Source organism: Miniopterus schreibersii (genome assembly GCF_964146895.1).
Source record: "Miniopterus schreibersii genome assembly, chromosome: 2".
Taxonomy (NCBI): domain Eukaryota; kingdom Metazoa; phylum Chordata; class Mammalia; order Chiroptera; family Miniopteridae; genus Miniopterus; species Miniopterus schreibersii.
The window spans coordinates 118,694,640-118,716,506 of NC_138102.1; the positions used below are offsets into that span (position 1 = coordinate 118,694,640).

General features: G+C 34.9%; 1 protein-coding gene across 2 annotated transcripts in view; it reads right to left on the reverse strand.

The window, feature by feature from the left end:
• METTL25 (methyltransferase like 25) overlaps positions 1-21,867 on the reverse strand; it is a 92,251-nt gene that overhangs the window by 4,987 nt on the left and 65,397 nt on the right. For both annotated transcript variants that reach the window (XM_081128394.1, XM_081128395.1), the window contains exon 9: positions 9,346-9,439. In XM_081128394.1, coding sequence (XP_080984520.1) covers positions 9,346-9,439 — 94 coding nt within the window. The remainder of the gene's footprint in view (positions 1-9,345; positions 9,440-21,867) is intronic.

Here is a 21,867-nt window from a genome sequence, read left to right on the forward strand (position 1 = left end):
TAGCTCAGTGGGCTGTTCGGGTTCAGGGAGATATCCAATCCTCAAGAAAAACTGCAGCGATACAGTAAATGGGCAGCCATGTTCAGGTGTTTTAGATTGCCCCCCTCCACGGTTCTTAGAATTTTTGGACCATTATTACAAATTCAACATAGCCTATGTGTTAAAAAGTCTATGTGTTATTATTCAACACATTTCAAATGCTTGACCAATTTCATCCTGCTGCATAAGTTTCAAGAGTCAAAGTTCTGGATATAAGCATCTCTTCTGGAACACTTCAGTAAGATTCAACATTCCTTAAATTCTTCTGCTTTGACTTCAAACTTAAATTCTTCAGTCTAGTTTAGGTGTGCATTTATTTTGTCTGTTGGTAAGCACACATCTTTTCTTTATTCTTTCTCAGCAAATCGGTGTTTATTTGTATGATGACTGCTAGTTTTGGAAAAATAGTAAACATTTTTCTTTTGGGGAATCTCTTCTCCCCAGTTTCCTAGACTTTGGCCTTATGAAATTCATTTACCCTATGGCTCTATTTCCTCACCTATAAAATGAGGGAAACTACTCCTTTCATAAGGTCATCCTTAGCATTCAGTGAGCTAACATAAACAAAGCTTTTTAGCACAATGTCTGACACAAAGCAAAGGCTAAAAAAAATAGCTTTTGTCATATTGTTTTAAAAAAATAAACATATTTTCAAACAGTTTTGGATTTACAGAAATTTTGAAGTTAACAGTTCCCATATATCCAGTTGCCCCTATTATTAACACATTACAGTATGGTTATCTGTTATAATTAATGAACCAATATTGATACATTATTATTAGCTAAAATCCATATTTTACTCAGATTTCCTTAGTTTTTACCTCATGTTCTTTTTCTGTTCCAGCACCCAATCCAGGATACCACATTGCATTTAGTCCTATTGGTGGTGACAGTTTCTCAGACTTGCCTTGACTTTGGTGACCTGGACATTAGGAGTACTTGTTTGGCTTTTTGCAGAATGTTCCTTCACTGGGATTTGCCAGGTGTTTTGCTTATAATTAGACTTGGGCTATGGGCTTTTGAGAGAAAGACCATAGAAATGCAATGTTTGTACATCATATCAAAGGCATATACTATCAATATAACCTGTCAGTGTTGATGTTGACCTTGATTACCTGGCTAAAATAATGTTTACCACATTTCTTCACTGTAAAGTTCCTTCTTTTCCCTTTCCATAGTGTATGCTTTGGAAGAGTCATTATGTGCAGCTCATACTTAAGAAGTGGGGAGTCACGCTGTATCTCTTTGAGAGTGGAATATAAATAAATTATTTAGAATTATTTTCCATGGGAGACTTGTCTCTTCTCCTCCATGTATTTATTAATTAAAATTGTCCTCTATAGCTCTATATAAGGGGGTTCATAAGCAAAGGTGGACCATACTTCAACTTAAAGTGTAATGGGTTGAGCAGATGAGATATACAGTTGTTCAGAGGACCCTCCCATATCTGTGATCAGAAGGTGAGTTAGCAATTGACCTAGTTCTCAACATTAGATGGGGGGATTGAGGATGCTGATATCTTTGGTTAGGTCATGACTGGCTCAAGAACTAAGGTAGGTGAATGTGGAGATATGGTCCATTAGCTCATCCTGCCTAGGGAGCGGCAATGAGCTGAACTGGGCCTGACACTCTTGGGCTGGTTGGTGAAGGAAGTTATCCATGTGAGCACTAAAAAGATTAGTGTCAATGAGAATCTTCTGAAGAGCTCATGCAAAGTGACTCTTACTTTTAGAAATGATGTAACTATGTGTGTAACTAATCTCCCTAAGCTTGAAATTATGGGCAATAATACAGGTTTTCTTAAAAAGAAAGGAAAATATAAGGCATAAAATTCTTTCCATATTTTCTAATGTATACCTGTTCAATCACTAGCTAACGGAAATAAAATTTGAACTCAATACTACCTGAATAGCACAATCTACATATAAAGTTTAGCTAATATTCATCTAAAATTAATTATTGATGCAGCATATATTACATATATTTTCATTTGAATTCAGTCATTTGCAGATTTCATAGAATTCTAATAATCTAAAATAATGTGACTTTGAAATTGTTTTCCTTTATTAACAGTATTAATAAAATAATTAAGCAGCTCTTGTTTTTCTTCCTTAAATAAAAAATAAATAAAAGGTGTAATGGGTTTTCCTATTCTTTCAATGATTATATCTTCTACTATTCCCTAGAGCTACTGGTTGCCAGGGAGACATTTCTGTACGTAATGCTTTTGTGGTTGGCTGTGAGAATAAAGATGATTTTTATAGGCAATGTGGCTATTCTTATACAGAATTAGATATTACATAAAAATGTTCTGTTTCTTAATGGAAATACCCTTTTATCTTCTGTGAATTTGGCATTAAAATGTTATTAGATTTGGTCTTTGCACATAACTTTGACATATTGTTTTTGATAACAATTTCAAAGTTTAATTAATTTTTGTTTTTCCTCCCTAAATGTAATTGCTCCAAATCTATACAATCATAGGTTAAAGGAAACTTTATTATTAATATGCTTATTTTCAAGAAGATTTTGGGATGGTTTATAATGTGAAGCACAAAAACATATCAGTAGCAGGGCCATTAAAGAAAGGATAAATTTTCAAGGATATATAATTCAAGGGAAAAGAACATAATACCAGAATAACCTAACGAAGGACAGTTGCTGAAATCAAACATAAATTGAACTTTGAGCCTCCTGATAGCTAAGGCAAAAAAAGAAATGAGTGTTCTTTGGAGATCATCCTATCATGAAAAATTAAACAAAAATGATATAGACTGTTGTATAACAGAACCCAGATAACATAAAAAAGCTTAATATTGTCTTGTTGAATATCCAGAAATAGCCTCATACCAAATAGGTTAATACTCAGAATGCCTCGGAGCCCTACACCCCATTTTAATGTGTTCCTGCTCATTTACTGCTTGGGGGAAGGGCCATGGGGCTGCAGCTTATGCACAGGTCTTTCGCAGGTACACATGCTTCCTCTCTTCTACCTCCCTCACCTTACTGGATTTAGGGTATCTGTGACCTGTAACAGGGCTGCTGCTGCTAGCTCATATGGTGTCTTTGTGAAAATTAGAAAAAATACTCCCTCACCTTCCTTCGGGTGGATGCAGTCCAGGGCCAAGGCATCTGTCATAAATGGAACAGGGGCTGGAATTTTAGCTCTACGTGTGGCCTTAGCTAGGTGCCTTTGTGGAGAGCAAAAATTGCATAAGCCTGCTGATGAAATGGTGCGGAATAAAAGGTCTATCCAAACAGGTATGAAAGAGATCCAATTAACTAGATCTTTTTCTGGAGGGAGGGTAAGGGGACTGAAAGTGATGTACAAAGTGTGTTGAAGGTGAGATGCACAGTCATGAATAAACCTATCGCTAAGCAAAAATCTGGAGAGAAAAATGATCTAGAACAAAGAGTGAAATAGTTGGTAGTTCAGGAGCAAATCACTATAATGGTGAAGGATTACAAGACATGAATTATTGCTAAGAAAGTAATGATAACTCAATCCCTATGTTTTGACTCCTGCTCCCATTAACAAACTACATCCTGATGAGGCGAGGCTGCACATATCTTTCTGGGTTCTTGTGAAGATGAGAGATTCCAGGTTGCTGTTGGTTTTTAATAAGTATATGTATTCCTGGAACAACCTCTCATCAATTATTGAAAAAAACCTGAGTAAATCTTTATTCCTTGCAATCAAATAGCCACATTTCTTTCTTCTTAAAATCTTGATAAAAGCAAACTATTTAATCATGGTTCTGATAATGCATCCCTACAGGGATGAACTACTGTAAGCAGTGATTTGATCTGATATAGAGATAGGGCTTGAATATTTGATATAGAGATGCATTGGGAGGGCACAAAATCCCTTATGTAATATCCCTGCCAAAAATGCATAACTTTTATCTACTCATGAGGAAACACTCAGGCAACTGGCTTTTTCAAAATATGTCAATGTCATGAAAGACAAAAAAAAGAGCTGAGGAACTGTTCCAGATTAAATGCGACTACAGACATGACAAACAAATGCAATGCCACACCTGGGGTTGAATGCTTTTATATACAGGCTGTTAAAAGACAGAGGCAAATGACGTCACTTTGTTCCATTAATGGTGATGCTAACTTTGATCATTTGGTAGAGTGCTGACCAGGTTTATCCACTTTTGTAATTAATAAATCATCTGTGGGAGGTACTTTAAGGCTGTAAATATCTTCTCACAAAATATTTTACCCTATGGTTTTAACATCCATTAATGATTCTCCCAAGAGTCAATTATTACCTTGGTGGTCGCAAAAAGCAGCAGGAACTTACTTATAGGAATAATGTGCATGTTTTTCTCGTATCAGCAAAGATGACAGGTTTTCTATATATTTAATCTGTATCAGGAATTCACTGTTTCCTTAAGGTTAGAGGATTTCATTCAATCTAGATTAATGAATACATTGCCACATGGAAAAGTTTATGAGCTCCTTACATCTGCTGATGGCCATACTGTGAAATGATTCCTGGCCTCCCACCTGTATTTAAACTACTGTGATTGGTTCTGATCCATCTCTGATTTAACGTCCAAAGATCAGTTTAGTTGGCCTCCACAGGTGCCCTCTCCTTTAACCTCATCTCTCACTACTGCTTCCCCTACTTCCTTTATGCTCCAGCAATGCTGAGTCCAAAAGAAGGTTTCTTACATCTCTGTAGTTTTGCACAAGCTCCTCCCCTCCCCCACATACCTGAAATGAATTCTTGCTCCCTACCTTCCAACCTTGTTTGCTTAACCAACTCCTACACATCCTTCAAGACGAAGCTAAGGCACCAATATCATTTGTAAAATCTTCACAAGGAGAGTGAGTCACTCCTTTCTCCTCTGCCTTCACTGTACTTTATTGCAAGTTCATGCTAAGATTACTCACTTTCTTTTTTCATGGGTTATGTCTTAATTATGCTTGTAGCTCTCCAGTTTTCACTGTTCTTGGAATGTGCAAGATCCTTCAAAATAAATGTCTGTTGATGAATAACTAAATGCTTTTGGTTTCAAAAGTTTTGCCTTTGTAGATAGAATTGCCCTCTACTTCCACTAAGGTTCTAGCTTAGTGGTTTTCAACTTTGTTCATTCAACAGTATAATCCCCCTTCCATCAATTTAATATTTGAAATTACTTCTTCATTTATTTGAGTATTTGTTATACGTGTATAATACACACACACGTTCTAGAAAAAAAACTCCTTTTATTCCCCTCTTCTTATGGACAAATATTCCAGCTCATTCTTTGTCTAGCAAAAGATACCAGTTCTGATGCTTTCAAAATCCTACAAATGTGTGTGTGAGCTCATGCATTTGTGTGTGTGTGTGCGAGCACGCATGCATGCGCAGTATATGCATGGGGAATGGGAAGGAGACGGAAAGACAGAAAACTAATACAAAAGAAGATAAAATGCTGTGGACCATGAGGAAAACATGGAACCTTAAAGACAATTTTGGATTTTTTCAGGATTTGGTGAAATAAAGTTTCAGACAGAAGATAAAGTCTGAGAATACTTATTTTTAATTTTTTTTTTTAGGTCTAGGTAAAGCAAATCACTAGGATTTTATTTTAGACATTTAAAATGCTTTACAAAGATAAATAATTGAACTTTAAAAAAATTTTACTGTAACATTTCATTCTAAGAAAGCCATCTAATATAAATAGTGTACTTGCTGATGTAAGTTAGTTGATGTTCTGTCACAAATTGTTTTCAGTAGTGTAGAGTTGGGCTTTATTGTAAAATCTAAAGTCTCTTCTTAAACAGACCTATGTTTTATGTGGGGCTGAAACAATATCATCCTTAGGTGGTTAGAGCTATATAAAATAACGATCGAGGAGGGTATCATTATGAATAACATGTCTTCAAAATCAGTGCTCCTTTCCCCCTTCGCCTCTCCAAGTTTCTTGGTGTAACATGGCTTTTTTTTTTTTTTTTTTTAAACATGGAGTTTATAATGGAAATGTTAGATGACTGCAAATGGAATTACCCAGATGACAAATGCGCAAACATAGAGGATTTCAACTGGGCTGATTTTGCCACTTAGGGCATTTTTGGCAATGTCTGGGGACTTTTTTTTTTTAATTTAATTTCTGGATTGTTATCATTACAGTTCTGTGCTGCTACCGAAATCTGGTAGGTAAACAGCCTACAATGCACAGAACAGTCCCCCGCAACAAAGAATTATCCATATGTCAGGACTCTGGAGATTCGGTAATTCTGCTCTAAGAGAAAATGTCCAATGTCCTCTTTCACAGCTGACTATAGAACTTAATCTTTTAAGCTGTGTGTGAGTTACTTATGTATCCAGCACATGGAGCTCTGGTCTCCTTTGGAATGATGATTTGTCTATGAAAGTTCTCTGTTTACTTCCACTTTTTTTTGGTGGTGGTGGTTGTTAATCCTCACCTGAGGATATTTTTTTCATTGATTTTTAGAGTGGAAGGGAGGGAGGGTGGAAGAGAGAAAGAATGAGTGGGAGAGTGGGGGGAGAGAGAAACTGATGTGAGAGACATCGATCTATTGCCTCCCCCACACACCCCAACTGGGGCGAGGGATCACCTGCAACCCAGGTGCCCTTGATTGGGTATCAAACCCATGACCCTTTGGTGTGTGGTTGACACTCTAACCACTGAGCCACACTGGCCAGGGCTACTTCTACTTTAACATAATTTCTTGAGTCTAAAAATGTATCCAGAGCATGTTAGGAGATTTTCTAGGAATTTCATTTGCTTACAGTTTTAAATATGAAGATATGTGCTTTAAAAGATCAGAAACACATCAATAAATCACCACACTTTCAATTATATATTTGTTAACAAATGATTATAAATTTAGTCAAAGATCTTTTAACTATTTTGGTATATTTAATATTTTAAAATTAAGTGGTTTTGGTACTTTTTAGTTGTCAGAATCCCAGGTGAAAATTTCATTTAAAAATAAAATTACACACAAATGTCTTTTTATTGCGCTTGTGCTCTCATTTTAGCACTGATACTCCATGATGTGGGAGAAAAAGAATAGGATTTTGTATTGGATTGCAAATATAAGTCTGGTTTTAATTATCCTATTTCCAACCACTCTGGCCCGATGAACACAACTCTCTTAATTCCTATTGCTTAAAATTAAAACAGGCAAACACACACACACAAAACACTCCCCTCCAAATTACATATACTCATCTATTTACTTCCTCTCACCAGCACATCCTTTTAAACACCTTATGTTGTTCTGTACCTTCCTGTTCCTTTTCTTCTTCTAACCAATTTTATTCAACATATTTGTTTTCAATGAGTTTCAACAGTATTATGAGAAAACCAGTGGGGCACAATTTCGCCTTTATTAACTAATAAAGGTAATCATTTAAGACTGATTTTACATGGTGATACTTATCTACATTAGTCTTTTTCTCTTTTGTTTCTAATTTCATTTCTCAGTATGGTGGTGAACAGTTGTGGTTTCGATGTTAGCTGGATCTGTGTTCAAGTTCCAGCTCTACCCCTTGCTAGCTCTTTGACCCTGGGAAAATGACTTGCCTTTTCCTGAGTCTCTCTTTCTAGATCATTACATTTGGAAATTTAATAGTATTGATCATAAGTATTTTGAGAAGAATAAATGAGATAATGTTGTAATGTCCTTAGTATAACTATCACATAGTACGTACTTAGTAAACATTAAATATTATCAATATTCTTATCAGTAACAAAATAAGCATATTGCCCGGCCGGGCATGGCTCAGCAGTTAAAGAAATCAAGGTGCCATTCTGGTCAGGGCACATGCCCAGGTTGTGGGCTCTATCCCCAGTCAGGAGCGTGCAGGAGGCAGCTGATCGATGATGACTCTCTCATCATTGATGTTCCTCTCTCTCTCTCCCCCTCTCCCTTCCTCTCTCTGAAATCAATAAAGATATAGTAGAAAAAAATTGAAAAATAAGCATTTTAAGGAACATTTACTATGATTATTTTTAAAGACAGATCTGGGAAGAGAAAGCCACCTGAAAGGATAAGTAACATACTTTCTGGATTTTTACTGTTTTTTTTTTTTTTTTAGCAAAGGATGATATACTTTTAGTTTAAGTAAAAACTGAGCTCTTTATCTGAGAAAATAATGCATAGGTTTGTGTTCTTGATATTAAATGCAAGACATGAAATTGAGACATGCAATAAAGACAATTAAGACTAATTGGAAGAAAGATCAGTCTGATTAAAAATATTTTTCACAAAACCCATAAATAAAATAACTATAATAAAAGTGTCTATTCTTGTTAATTTATTCAAGACTAGAAGGATCTTCATTTTGATGACTAAGTAAAAACACTTACCGGAGTCATATCAGTCGTGCTATTAGAAGTAGTAAATATACATGGATCGGAATATAAACTAATACTCTTTAGTTAGCATTTACCATGAGCAAACACAGTGTTCAGTCTTTTACTGTATCACCTCATTTAGTCTTCCTTAAATCCTGTGAGTTAGAAGTGCTTTTTTAAATGTTAATTTTATAGGAGGCAGAAACTGATTAGTACCAGTCTATTTGCTTTAAGCAATAAAGCACCTGGGGAGTAAATGGATAATTGGTATAATAACTAGTAATACCCTCTAGCTTTGAAATAACTACATCTGTGTAACTTTTCTCTTTGAAGAAATACAGTTCATTTCTTTAACCATATTTTATTCTTTATTTCAATTTATAATCAATCAGAATACCAGAGTGATCCAAGCTAAACTTAGTATTTTAGATCACTCATGTAAACCATGTTGAGAGTTTATTTTTTCCTCAGTGTTAGAATATTTGTTACTGCTAGTCAACTGGCTTAGCTCTTTGTCTTCAACAATATGTTCTCCATTTTAGCTTGGACTAATGATGTTACCGCTTTCCAGGATTCTCCCATTCAAAGGCTTTTGAATTTAAGATTTTAATTGTAATTATTTATATAATCTTTAAATTGAAGCAGTTCAAAATTAAAACCATTGTCTCTTGCTTTACTTATAATTACCATTTGTTCCATTATTTTGCTTTTAAACAGTCTTTCGATTTGTGAGAACTGGCATGTTTTTCCTTCAATAAACCTAAAAGGGGAATCTCTGGATGTATAAGACAGCAAACTATCCACAGGGACAGGAAAGGTCAACTGAAGTAAAGGTAATAGAGGTTTGGTCTCAGTATAATGCGGAATGTTTTCACAAATAAGAGAAAAGTAGAAGGTAAATAATTTTGTATTATCTTAATTCTTTACCCCACAGAAATTGTCCTGTTATTATGAAAACAATGGGTAATCATATACTGACCTTGGAGTCATCTAATCCAAGCTTCTTTAGAGACTTTCTGACATAATCCAGAAAGGAAGAGGACTTGGAATAAATTTTACCAACATGCCGATCACTGTAAAACAAAGTTGAATCACAAAATATTTTAAAATATCTTCTGTGTATATGGCACAAGATCCAGATGTGACAAAAATATGGTAATATTTTTGTGAACATTTTAAACTTACATATTATAAACTGAGATTCACTTTTGAGAATTCCTTAACATAACAGCAGTGAAAAACAATATTATGAAGACAATACTATGAGGAATATGTTGTAAATTTATAGTATTAAAAAGCCTCAATTTTAAAGGGAACTATAAGTCTTTCAGAAGTTTCCATTGTGCTACAAAACACATTTTAATTTTATGGCCTCAACATTACAGTGCACATTTCATTGCAACATCTGCTAAGAGTGGTGATAATTCAACAGCAATGCAAAGAAATCTTCTTCGATGCCAGCCACTGATCAGGCACCAAAATGCTGAGTTGGGTCTGACTTGATCTCATTTATGCCCTGCAGATTTTCGTTATGGCTTAAACAAAATATCATGAGACGGTTTCAAATTTAAATAATGCAGTTTTAAGACTATTATATCTCACAATTTTGGTTGCAGTTTAGGTATAATGTAAAAGTTAAGGGAGCCCTAGACGGTTTGGCTCAGTGGTTAGAGCATTGACCCATGAACTGAAGGGTCCCGCGTTCAAGTCCAGCCAAGGGCACATACCTTGGTTGCAGGCTCGTCCCCGGCCCTGGTCAGGGTGCATGCAGGAGGCAACCAATCAATGTGTCTCACATCAGTGTTTCTCTCTCCCTTCTACTCTCTATGAAAAGAAATGAAAATGAAAAAAAAAAATCCTCAAGGTGAGGATTAAAAATAATAATTAAAAAAGTTAAGGGAATAAAAAATTCCCCACCTCCAAATATCAAAAACAATAAATAAAAGCTCATTTACATTTGGCAGTATAAATATTAATCCCCATGATTAATTAAACATGAAGCTCTATCAATTCTTCCACTGAAATATACCTTAAATATATTACTTCAGCTCCAATTCTAGACAGCCACCTCAATTCCACTTCCACTTACTACCCCATGTCCTGATCCTTATAGTTACTTCCTATTAAGACTGAAGTCTGTTCCCTTCAGTCCTGCCTATATTGCCACACTATTTTCTTAGAGGACCATTTTTATATATTACTTCCCTGTTCAAAAAAACTACTTCAAAATAATAGTCATTAAAATAGGTATAAGTTCCAGAAAGCAGAAATTATATATTTTATAAGTTTTCATGTAATTATCAGATGCTATACATACTTATGGTTTTTTTAATGTATAAGAGATATCATATAATAGACATGTACATCTTATATATCGCAGGATATTGAACTGATTAACTGTGTGGCCTGAAAAAGATGTCATTTAATATTAACATCCAGCTTAAAAAGGCTTTAAAATGTTTTACAGAAACAAAAACATCTAGTTAGACTACAACAGGAAAATGCATTACTATTGTAAATAGATCTATTTATTAATCAAGCAGACAAATGTATAGGCAAGCTTAACTATATGGAATAGACAAGTGTAATTAAAGTGAACCACTGAACAAATATGTAAGAAGAAGTACAATGTCAACAAAACAAGTAACAGCTAATATTTATTTCATGTTTACTATGTGCCAGGGTCTCTTTGCTGTATTTACTCATTTAATCCTTACAACAACCCCATGTGGTAGGTCAAATTATTATCCCCATTTTAAAGATGGTGAAACTAAAGCACAGAGAGGTTAAAAAACTGCCCAAAGGCTGAATCCAGGAAGCCTGGCTTCAGAATCTGGGATATTAACTACTATTCAATATTACCTCCAGATAGTACTTCGATAGGATTCATACTCAATATTGTTAAACTGCAGATGAAGAATGCCACCTCCATATTATAGGGAGATGCCATGACATCCTACAAGGGGTGTATGTATATAATCTTACGGGAAAGCTATGAAGGCCCTCTTGCTATACTCATGGACAAGTTTAGTGCTTTAGTGCAACTATGTGAGGCTAATAATTCTAATAATTAAAAAACTATATGAGGGATGGATACATAGTAGAAGGATGCCTTTTCTTTACAAATCATTTATTGCTAGGCTTATTGCTTAAACTTATCAGCAGTTAGGGCAAATCAGAAGTATTTTTCTTCTTTCCAAATGGCACCCAAGGAATGGTGGTTATTGTGCTAGGAGTTTCCACAGTTTATAAGAAATCTTTCACAGTTTATAAAGGAAGATAGGTGAACGAATGTCATAATCAGTGTGATAAGTAATGATGGTGAGCAGAGGATAGCACAGAGTAGGGAGTGCTTTAACTACTTCTGAGGGGAGGAACTGCATTTCAAATCCCTCACTTTCCAACAGTATTGTGAACAGCAACATTAAGAAATTAAATATTAGCATACTAAAATTAGGCCAACACATAAAATTAAAATAACTTGTTTTTATATTTATTTTTTCAACAATTGTTCTGAAACTATGCTCTTTAAGGACTCAAAAAGGGTACTTTAAAAGTTTACAATTTTCCATAAAATATGAAAGTATAATTGTATATGAAATAAGTCCTTTTCAAAAATATGTTGAATTTATTTGATTCTTTGTAGGATAGTATTTGAAAATAGAGTGCTAATGCTAAGAAAGTATGAAAAAAACTGACTTTAAAAGTTACCTTCATGGATATGGAAGAAGAGGGGAGATTCCATTTTGGTTAAAAAATATATATATTTTACAGAAAACAGAATGTCAATTTACATATTACCAAAGCAACACATGATTAAGTACAATGAATTAGACTTTAAGAACTTTTGGAGGAAAAAGGTTACTTTTACAGGATATGGCACAAATCTCTAAAGTCTGGGTGTCTTCAAATCAATCTTCTTAAAAATAAAATCTGCAAAGATAGTTTATGATGCAGAATGCAATCGGCCCTTTTGAAGGTGCAAGAAAATGAGAAGTCTACAGTTTTAAAGATAAATACTGCAATTCTATTCATTAAGAAACAAAACAAACAAAAAAGAGAGAGGGAAAGGCCCTAGAAGAATCTCAATACTTACTATATGGAAAGTAAAAGGGCAGGATAACATGATTAACAAATGGAATATAGGACAATACCATTTTTTATTCTGAGTGTCAATCCCATTTCTCTTATTATATAACATTACAGACTTAGGTAATTACATATCATGCCACTACAGATTCACTGTAGTCTTACTTTTTGCTGAAGAATGTGAAGATAAATAAAAGTCATTCTATCTAATAATTATCAGAGTTAACAGAATTGTTCTTTGTCAGAAAATGCCTAAGGTGAGGGATCTGGATGCTATCTCTTTCTACCTCTTCTTATGTATTTTCCACTTCTCTTTATTAACTGAGTCCTCACTCATCCTATGAAAATGCTCAAGTTCCTCTGTCTGAAAAAAGCAAGCAAACAAACAAAATACTCCAAAACAAAACCTCCCTCTGATCCCATATATAAAACTATCTACTATATATGGTGGATATCATATGGCCAAAGGATAGAGTTGATTCCTATACAAATTCAATAATATCATTAAAAATATTGTAAAATATTTTATATATGCACTTGAACATTTTACTGCCTTGGGTTATACACCGAAAACCATGTAAGAAATTTTCAAGGGTAAATTTTACTATACATGATTCCTTTCTATGTTGCCATGGCATGTTATGAATTTTCTATATGAATTCTCTTACTCATTAGACCATGAGTCCCTTGGTTATTTGGCCCAGAAAGTACAGGCACTATGCCAAACAATGTGTGCTTATTGCTGCGATAAGACTGTTGGACTACTTCCAAACACTGCTTACTACTCTCCTGATAAATAGTAATGGTACTTTTCTGATTCTTCGGTGATGTCCAATAGTTACCTTTTTAATATGTATGACTCTTTCCTCTACTATGAGTGAGCTCCTTGATGAAAGAGTCAGTAGATTATTTGACAGATTATCTGCAAGGCCCAACAGTGCCTAAGAGCAGAGAGGGCAGAGCTTAACACAAAGTAGATTGTCCAATGAGTATGACAATGGCAGCAGGGTACGGCCACAATTCAAAGTTCTGCCCCATCAGCAATAAGAACTTTTAAAATAAAAAGTACTGTCTGAAATGTATTAGGGAAGAAAACAACACTAGGAGTGAAAAGGTCTTAATTCCATGTTCTGTAAACAAATCACTTCTCAGACCCCCAGTTTCCTCACTGAGAAAACTGAGGTGGAAGGGAGGCAACATCTATTTCATAGGGCAATGGGAAGATGTAAATGACATAATGCACGTGGAGGGTAACAGTAAACTGTAAAGTGCTACATATTGGGGACGGTGGTATTTATTTTGGTAATATCACTATGTTGGTATTTTATTTTTTAAATAAGTATATTGAGTTGTTAAAAGTTTTAGTTTTGATTGTGGAGGGTTCCAGTCAGGATAACAGACTAGGTAAACACTGTGCTCACCTCCTCCCAGGATCACATCAAAATTACAATTAAATTATAGAACAATCAGCTTGGAGAACCATATGAAGACTAGCTGAACAGAACTCATATAACTAAGGACATAAAAAGTTTTGCTTTTACTTACTGCTTACATAAGAGGTTTCACCTACTGCCTGTAGATATGCAGTGACCACTTATCATGGAATGTAACAGGTTAACCATAGTGATTTAAAACAGTGGTCTTCTCAAGGCTGTGAGAGATCTGCAAAGACTTTCAAAGGAGTATACAGTTGGAAATGATTTTAAAGAAATCAATGTCCAGCTCCTCTACTTTCTTGTATGCACACTCCCAAAGCTCATCTGTCTGGGTAGGTGCTTGTGGTCCAGATTCTGTTTTACACGTCCTCTGTCCTCTTTCTCAAAGAGCCCTTCTCCTGCGTTAGCGTGACAAAGAAAAGGCACACCTCTCACCCACAGTACTATCTTGCATTGCTGTTCGGTACGGCTCAGAAGATCCTCTGAAGCACCAGAGACAAGATAACTCCTTTACTAAAGGCATTATAAAGGCCACCCCTACCCATCTCAAGAGGAGATGCATTCCACTGCAGTTTTACCCCTCATGTTTGATAATTTAAAATAAAAAAATAATTTATGTTGTCTACATGTATAAGTATATATGGAATAATAATTCAATTCAGAATCATTTTTTAAAAACACACTTAAAAGAGATTTACTGGTAAAGGTAATTTTGTTGTGAACTGGACATCATATAAAAAGTAAAAGGAGAGCAAAGACGTCACCAAAGGGAAAGCATGTTGCAACCATGTTCCTGTTGTGGATTTAAAGAATGACTGGACTAGAAAATATTAAATTTTAGGAAATATGAATATTACAGAAGAATCTTCCATAGTATTTTATAATTGACTATCAACAATATATGTGGTAATAAAGAAAATATTCACAATAATTTTATTTTGTTATTGTCATTTCATTTGGAGTTGACAGAAATATAATTACATAAATAACAAATGAGATCTTAGAAGTTTGAATAATTATTTTCAAGATATTTCTGTGTTTCTTAGAGTGTACCCTATAAAACACTCAGTGCTACAAACATTAAGTGTGTGCAGAGTTTTGAGAGAAGAAAGGTAGTATGAATAAATAAATATTGGTTTAAACAAAGTTAAGTAGACTTCTTTTAATAATAATAGCAATCATTCACCATGTTCCAGGGGTTGTTTTAAATACTTTATAGATATTAACTTATTTTTCACAACACCCCTTTGGGGAAGATACTGTTATTAACCCCAATTAAAAGATGGGAAAACAGACAATAAGATGTTAAGTAATGTGGCCAAGATCATAGTGTTATTACCCAGTGAGGCCTGGGGTTTAAAACCAGGCAGTAGAGCTCTTGTGTTTGTTCTTAACCGTTACACTCCACTGTCTCTCACCAAATAATTCAGTGTCTTTACAATATGAAAGGGCACTGGGGATTTTAAAGAGGGTAATATTACATAAAGCATTTACTTGATTATTTCTTTTCTCTCTATTTTTACAGAATCACTGCCCTTCAGGACAACAATCTGGAGAGCACTGTTACAGAATATTCAAAATCCGATTTTCCTCTTTCAAAAGCATTTCTAAAATACTCTGGAGCCAGATTATTGGTTCTCTCACATGTAGTAAACAAAACAAAATAAATAAAACATCATTTGAGTTGGGGAATGATTAATGAAACAAGTAAAATATGTAGTGTATTAGTAAAAAGAGTTGATGAGAAGCTAATGACGGAGGAGAGAGGGCAGATATGAAGTGTTAGAGGAGTGATGGGGATGGTGGATATCATATGCGTGATAATTCTGGGTATAAAAACTGAAGAAAGAGTGAGCTAGCCATGTGGATATCTGGCGAGGCACATTCCAGGCAGAGGGCACATCATATGCAAAGGCCCTGAGGTAGAAGTGCTTCTGGCATTTTTAAGGAACAGTGAGAAAAGCAGTACAGATATAAGTAAAGGGAAAAGTAGAAGTTAGGGAGATAATGAAGAGCCATACTATATAAGGTTTTGTAGATCACAGTAAAAATGTTAGCTTTACTTCCAAGTGAATGAGAAACCATGGGAAAATTGTGAGCAAAATTTCACTTTTAAAAACAGGATGATTATGGCTATTGTGTAGAGAAGACTATAGGGGACAAAGTAGAAGCAAGCAGACCAATTAGGAAGTTATAACAATAACCTAGATGAGAGATGATGGTGGCTTGAACCAGGCTGATGGCTTTGAGGATGGTGAGAAGTAGTCGAATTTTAGATGTATTTTGAAGGAGAGACTACAAAATTGCTGAAAGACTGGATCTAGCAGTGTGAGGAAGTAAGGAATTAAGGATACCTCCAGGGTTTTTGGCCTGAGCAACTGGAAGAATAGATTATAATTTACTGGACTGTAGATTTAGGATTCATCAACATATATGGTATTTAAAGCCATGAGACATGAGATCACCTAGGAAGTAGGTACAGATAGAAAAAAGCACTCCAGCAATTAGAGGTTTGCAAGAGGAAGAAGAATCAACAAAATAAACTGAAAAAAGAGAGAAACGATGAGTACCTTTGAGGGACTTTCCTGAGTATGAGACAAAAAGGGTTGCAATAAACAGCGGTAACCTGTGCAAAGTCCTGACAGGAAGGCCAAAAAAGATAAGGACTGGGAACTGACCGTGGGATTCAGCAACACGGGTCATCAGTGCTCCTGAGAAGGGCTGTCTGATGGAGTGACAGAAGTGAAATCTGATTAGAATTCAAGAGAAAATGGGAAGGAAACTGGTAGCACTTTGAAGTTTTCTGGTAAAAGGAAACAAAAGAGATGAAATGGGGTCCAAAGAGCATTTTCAGAATCTGTGCTCTTGACCACTATGATATATCATTTTATTTAATAAGAGTGAACACTAGCCATAAGGAGCTTACTAGGTAGTAGAAGAAAAGACACAAACAACTCATTGAACTATTAAGTTCAGTAAGAGCCATGGATCACGGGTTAAACACTATGGGAGAAGAGAAGAGGGTGAGAAGGAGAAAAGAAATATATCAGAGATGTCTCCTACATGGGGTTTTAAAGAACGCCTAGGGTTCTACCTGCCAGAGGTCAGGGGCGGGAGGGGTGGAGGAAATGGGGAGAATATTCCTGGTAGACAAAGGTGCTCCAAGGAAGCATAAGAGGTGCAAAATTCACTGCATGGAAATGATGTCTAATCCAGGACGTGTGCACGGGCCGGTGCCTGCGGTGCAGAGGAGGAGGAACGGGGTGATGAGCCAGCCTGGAAAGGGTGTTAGCGACGGATTAGAAACGACCTTGAATGGCATAAGAATACTTTAGTTTTTGAGTCTAAAAAAAGGAATTCTCAAACATTTTGAAGGTAGAAAAGTGACGCGACTGTTTCTGAAAGACAAATGATGGGACTTGAAGAACAGATTAAAAGGGGCCTCTGTCAGAATCAAGCATGGGCAGCATGCTAAAAAGGAATTACTATTCTTTCTTTTAATAAAAGTGAATACACTAGATCTGATTAAAATTCTACTCAAATGAATCCTATGCCACCCACATTCTTTTCTAAAAATACAATTGCAAGAACATGGTTCACTTGTGGCACTTTCCTAAAAGGCAACATTGGTGCAGGAGATTTTAGGAAGAGGTGGATATATACTAAAGCACTGAAAACAAGCACGCGCAGGGCAGAAAGTACTAACATTCAGTTTCTCTGCCATCACAGGACCTTCATGAAACTATTTATTTTGTGTCTTTTATATGCTAGTAGATATCAAAAGGCTTAAAAGATCAAAAGTTTGCTGAAAATGGCAATCACTTAAGGGAGCTCCAAAAATCTTTAAACTACTGTATTCGATTTAAAAGATACAGACCTGCTAATTCTAATGTGACCACATAATTTGGATTAAATAATTAGCTTCGATTTTGTGAGCCAGTTTTCATTATCTGGTTTTTCATTTTCTTATTTGATTATAGCAAAATAAAAACTTAAGTAATTCATAATTATTGTATATAATTCTTGGACAGCTGTTTATAGTACTCATGAAAGAAAAGAATATAGCTGTTGAGTAAAGTATATACATCATATTTTCCCTGCCATTTTTCCATGTGTTTTAAGAGACTTTTACCCCATGAAATTCCTTCTTTAGCATTTTACTCTCCTTAGAAAGTTTCCAGATAAGAGCTAGTTATATAGAAAAGAATTTTCTATAAATGACTGAGTTGTAACATATTAGATGCTAAATGACAATTACAATTAATAGAATAAAAATGCTACATATTTAAGTCCATGAAAAAAGTTTACTTCTAATCTTAGGCTATATAAACAATTGCAATTAAAGAAACTTTTAGAAAAAGATTTCAGGTATTCTAAAACAGTGTATTACCCGAGGGCAATTTACTTTAGTTAATAAGGAAAACAAAACAAAATGCAAAAGAAGTTAAATAAGTGGTCATATTTTTTGTCTTTAGTACTTTGCTGCCTAGAGATTCCAATTAAGTTAACCTTGATTTACAATATGCAAGGAGCCATGCAACTCAACTCATATTAAAAAACAAACAAACAAAACACCCAAAAATTTAAATTAAAAAGAAGCACAGAATCCTGAAACACTTATGGACTATGGATTCAGGCTTAACCCTGGTTCTTTCAGGCTGTATGAGACATTGGACAAACTTCTGACCACTTTTATCTTAATTATTCTTAGTACTATAATAAATAGTGACTGTAACAAATACTAGGAGTATATATAATATGAAGCTCAATAATGTCTATTGTAGCCTGATGAGAGATTAAAATTTTATCACTATTGAACACAAACAAGAATTTATAAAATATGTATAAAGTATAAAGAATGTCTATAAAATGAGCCCTTATAGCCAACGTCAAACTTGAGAAATAGATCATTACCAGTATATTGAAACCCTGGTGCACTCCTGTGTCCCCACCCTATTACTCTGTCTACTCATTTTCCCATAGGAAACTACAACACTGAGACTTGCTTGTGTTTACCATTCTTATGGTTTATTTTTATTTTTTTACCATATATTTATACTCCTAGATATATAATGGTGCTTATTACTGAGTTATATAAATGGAAGCATCCTGTAGGGATTTTTCTGTGACTTATATTCACAACATTCATCCACGCTGATGCATGTAGTTGCACTACACTTTACTTTATCCACTCTCCTATTAATGAACTTTTTGTTCCTAGATTTCTGTACTTATAAACACTGCTGCTATTGACTATTCTTGAATAAATCTCTATGAGCACATGTTTAAGAGTTTCTCTAGAATATATACTTAGGTGTGGCACTGCTGAGACATGTTATATAGACATTTTCAACTTTATTAGATAATGTTAACTTGTTTTCCAAGGGGTGATTTTTTTCTCCCATCAGCAATGTAGACAGTTCCCCACCCCTGCCTTAGAGCCTCCAGAAGAAATGCAGCCCTGCTGGCACCTTATCTTAGCCCAGTGAAACTGATTTTGGACCTCTAACCTCCAGAATGCTAGCTAATGACTTTTAAGCCAATACATTTATAGGAATTTGTTATAACAACAAATGAAACGAATACATATATATGTATATATCTACTGTCCTAGCACTATTTAATGACTACTGCCTCTGCAGGTAGACAGAGGAAGCAGTAATCTAAAACACCTTTTTTAAAATTTTATTTTTATTTAAGTATAGTTGGCATAAAATTTTATTTTGTTTACATTAGTTTCAGGTGTACAATATAGTGATTCAACATTTTTAATTAATCATCACAGTAATTCTATAAATCATCTGTCACCATATAAACTTACCACAACATTGTCGACTATAAGTCCCTTCCCCTTTTTATCCATTCCCCAGCTACTCCCTTCTGGTATCCATCCCTTTGGTCTCTATTTCTATGAGTCTTTTTCTATTTTGATTGTTTGTTTTGTTTTTAGATTCCACATATAAGTGAAATCACATGGTATTTGTCTTTTTCTGCCTGGCTTATTTCACTTAGCATGATACTCTCTAGATTCATCCATGTTGGTGCAAATGGCAAGATTTCATTCTTTTTTATTGCTGTGTAATAGTCCATCATACATATACATATATATATATACAAACATACACACATATATGCACCCACACATATATCACATCTTGATCCATTCATCTATCAATGGACATTTAAACTGCTTCCATATCTTAGCTATTATGAATAATGCTGCAATAACCATAGGGGTGCATATGTCTTTTTGAATTAGTGTTCTCATTTTCTTAGGATAAATACCCAGAAGTGCAATTGCTGGGTGGTATGGTCATTTATTTTTAGTTTTTTGAGGAATCTCCATACTATTTTCATAGGGGTCAAACAGTTTGCAGTCCCACCAACAATGCACAAGGATTCCCGTTTCACCACATTTCCACCAACACGTTATTTGTTGACTTTTTGATAATAGCCATTCTAACTGGTATGAGGTAGTACTTCATTGTGGGTTTGATTTGCATTTCCCTGATGATTAGTGATGTTGAGTATCTTTTCATATCTCTGTTGGCCATCTGTATGTTTTCTTTGGATAAATGTCTTCTGCCCATTTTTGATTGAGTTATTTTTTGGTTATTGAGTTGTACGAGTTTCTTATATATTTTGCATATCAACCCCTTATCAGATATATAATTTGTAAATATATTCTCCTGGTGAGTAGGTTGCCTTAGTTACATTTGTTTATTCTTTATTTTGTTTCCCTTGCCCAAGGAGAAATATCAGAAAAAAATATTACCCAGAGCAATGGCAGAGATTTTATTGCCTACATTTTCTTCTAGGAGTTTTATGGTTTCAGGTTTCACATTTAGGTCTTTAATCCATTTTTTTTAATCCTCAACCCAAGGATATGTTTTACTGACTTTTTAGAGAGAGGAAGGGGCAGAGGGAGAGAGAGAGAGAGAAACATTGATGTAAGAGAGCAACATCGATGGTTTCCTCTAATACGCACCCCAATGGAGGATAGAACTAGCAGTCTCTTGTACAGAAGACGCTCCAACCAACTGAGCCACCCAGCCAGGGCAAAGTCTTTAATCCATTTTGAGTTTATTCTTGTATACATCAAACTAAAAAGTTTTTGCACAGCAAAAGAAACCATCAACAAAACAAAAACACAACCTGCTGATTGGGAGAAGATATTTGCCAATGATAGGTCTGATAAGGGGTTAATATCCAAAATTCATAAAGAACTCATACAACTTAGCACTGAAAAAACCAAACAATCCAATTAAAATATGGGCAGAGGACCTGAATAGACATTTCTCCAAAGAGAATGGCCAAGAGACATATGAAAGGATACTCAACATCACTAATCATCAGAGAAATGCAAACTAAAATCACAATGAGATACCACCTCACACCAATCAGAATGGCTACTATCAATAAATCAACAAACAATAAGTGTTGGCAAGGATGTGTGAACCCCTGTGTATTATTGGTGGGACTGCAAACTGGTGCACCCACTATGGAAAACAGTATGGAGGCTCTTCAAAAAATTAAAAATAGAACGACCTTATGAGCCAGCAATTCCACTTTTGGGTATTTATCCGAAGAAATCCAAAACACTAATTTGAAAAGATATATGTACCCCTATGTTCATTACAGTGTTATTTACAATAGTCAAGATATGGAAGCAACCTAAGTGCCCATCAATAGATGACTGGATAAAGAAGATGTGGTACATATATACAATGGAATATTACTTGGCCATACAAAGAATGAAATCTTACCATTTGCGACAACATGGATGGACGTAGAGGGTATTATACTAAGTGAAATAAGTCTGGCAGAGAAAGATAAATATCATATGATTTCACTTATATGTGGAATCTAAAGTAAAAATAAATAATAAACAAAACAGAAACAGACTCATGGATACGTAGAACAAACTGATGATTTCCAAATGGGAGTAGGGTTAGGGGGCTGGGTGAAAATGGTGA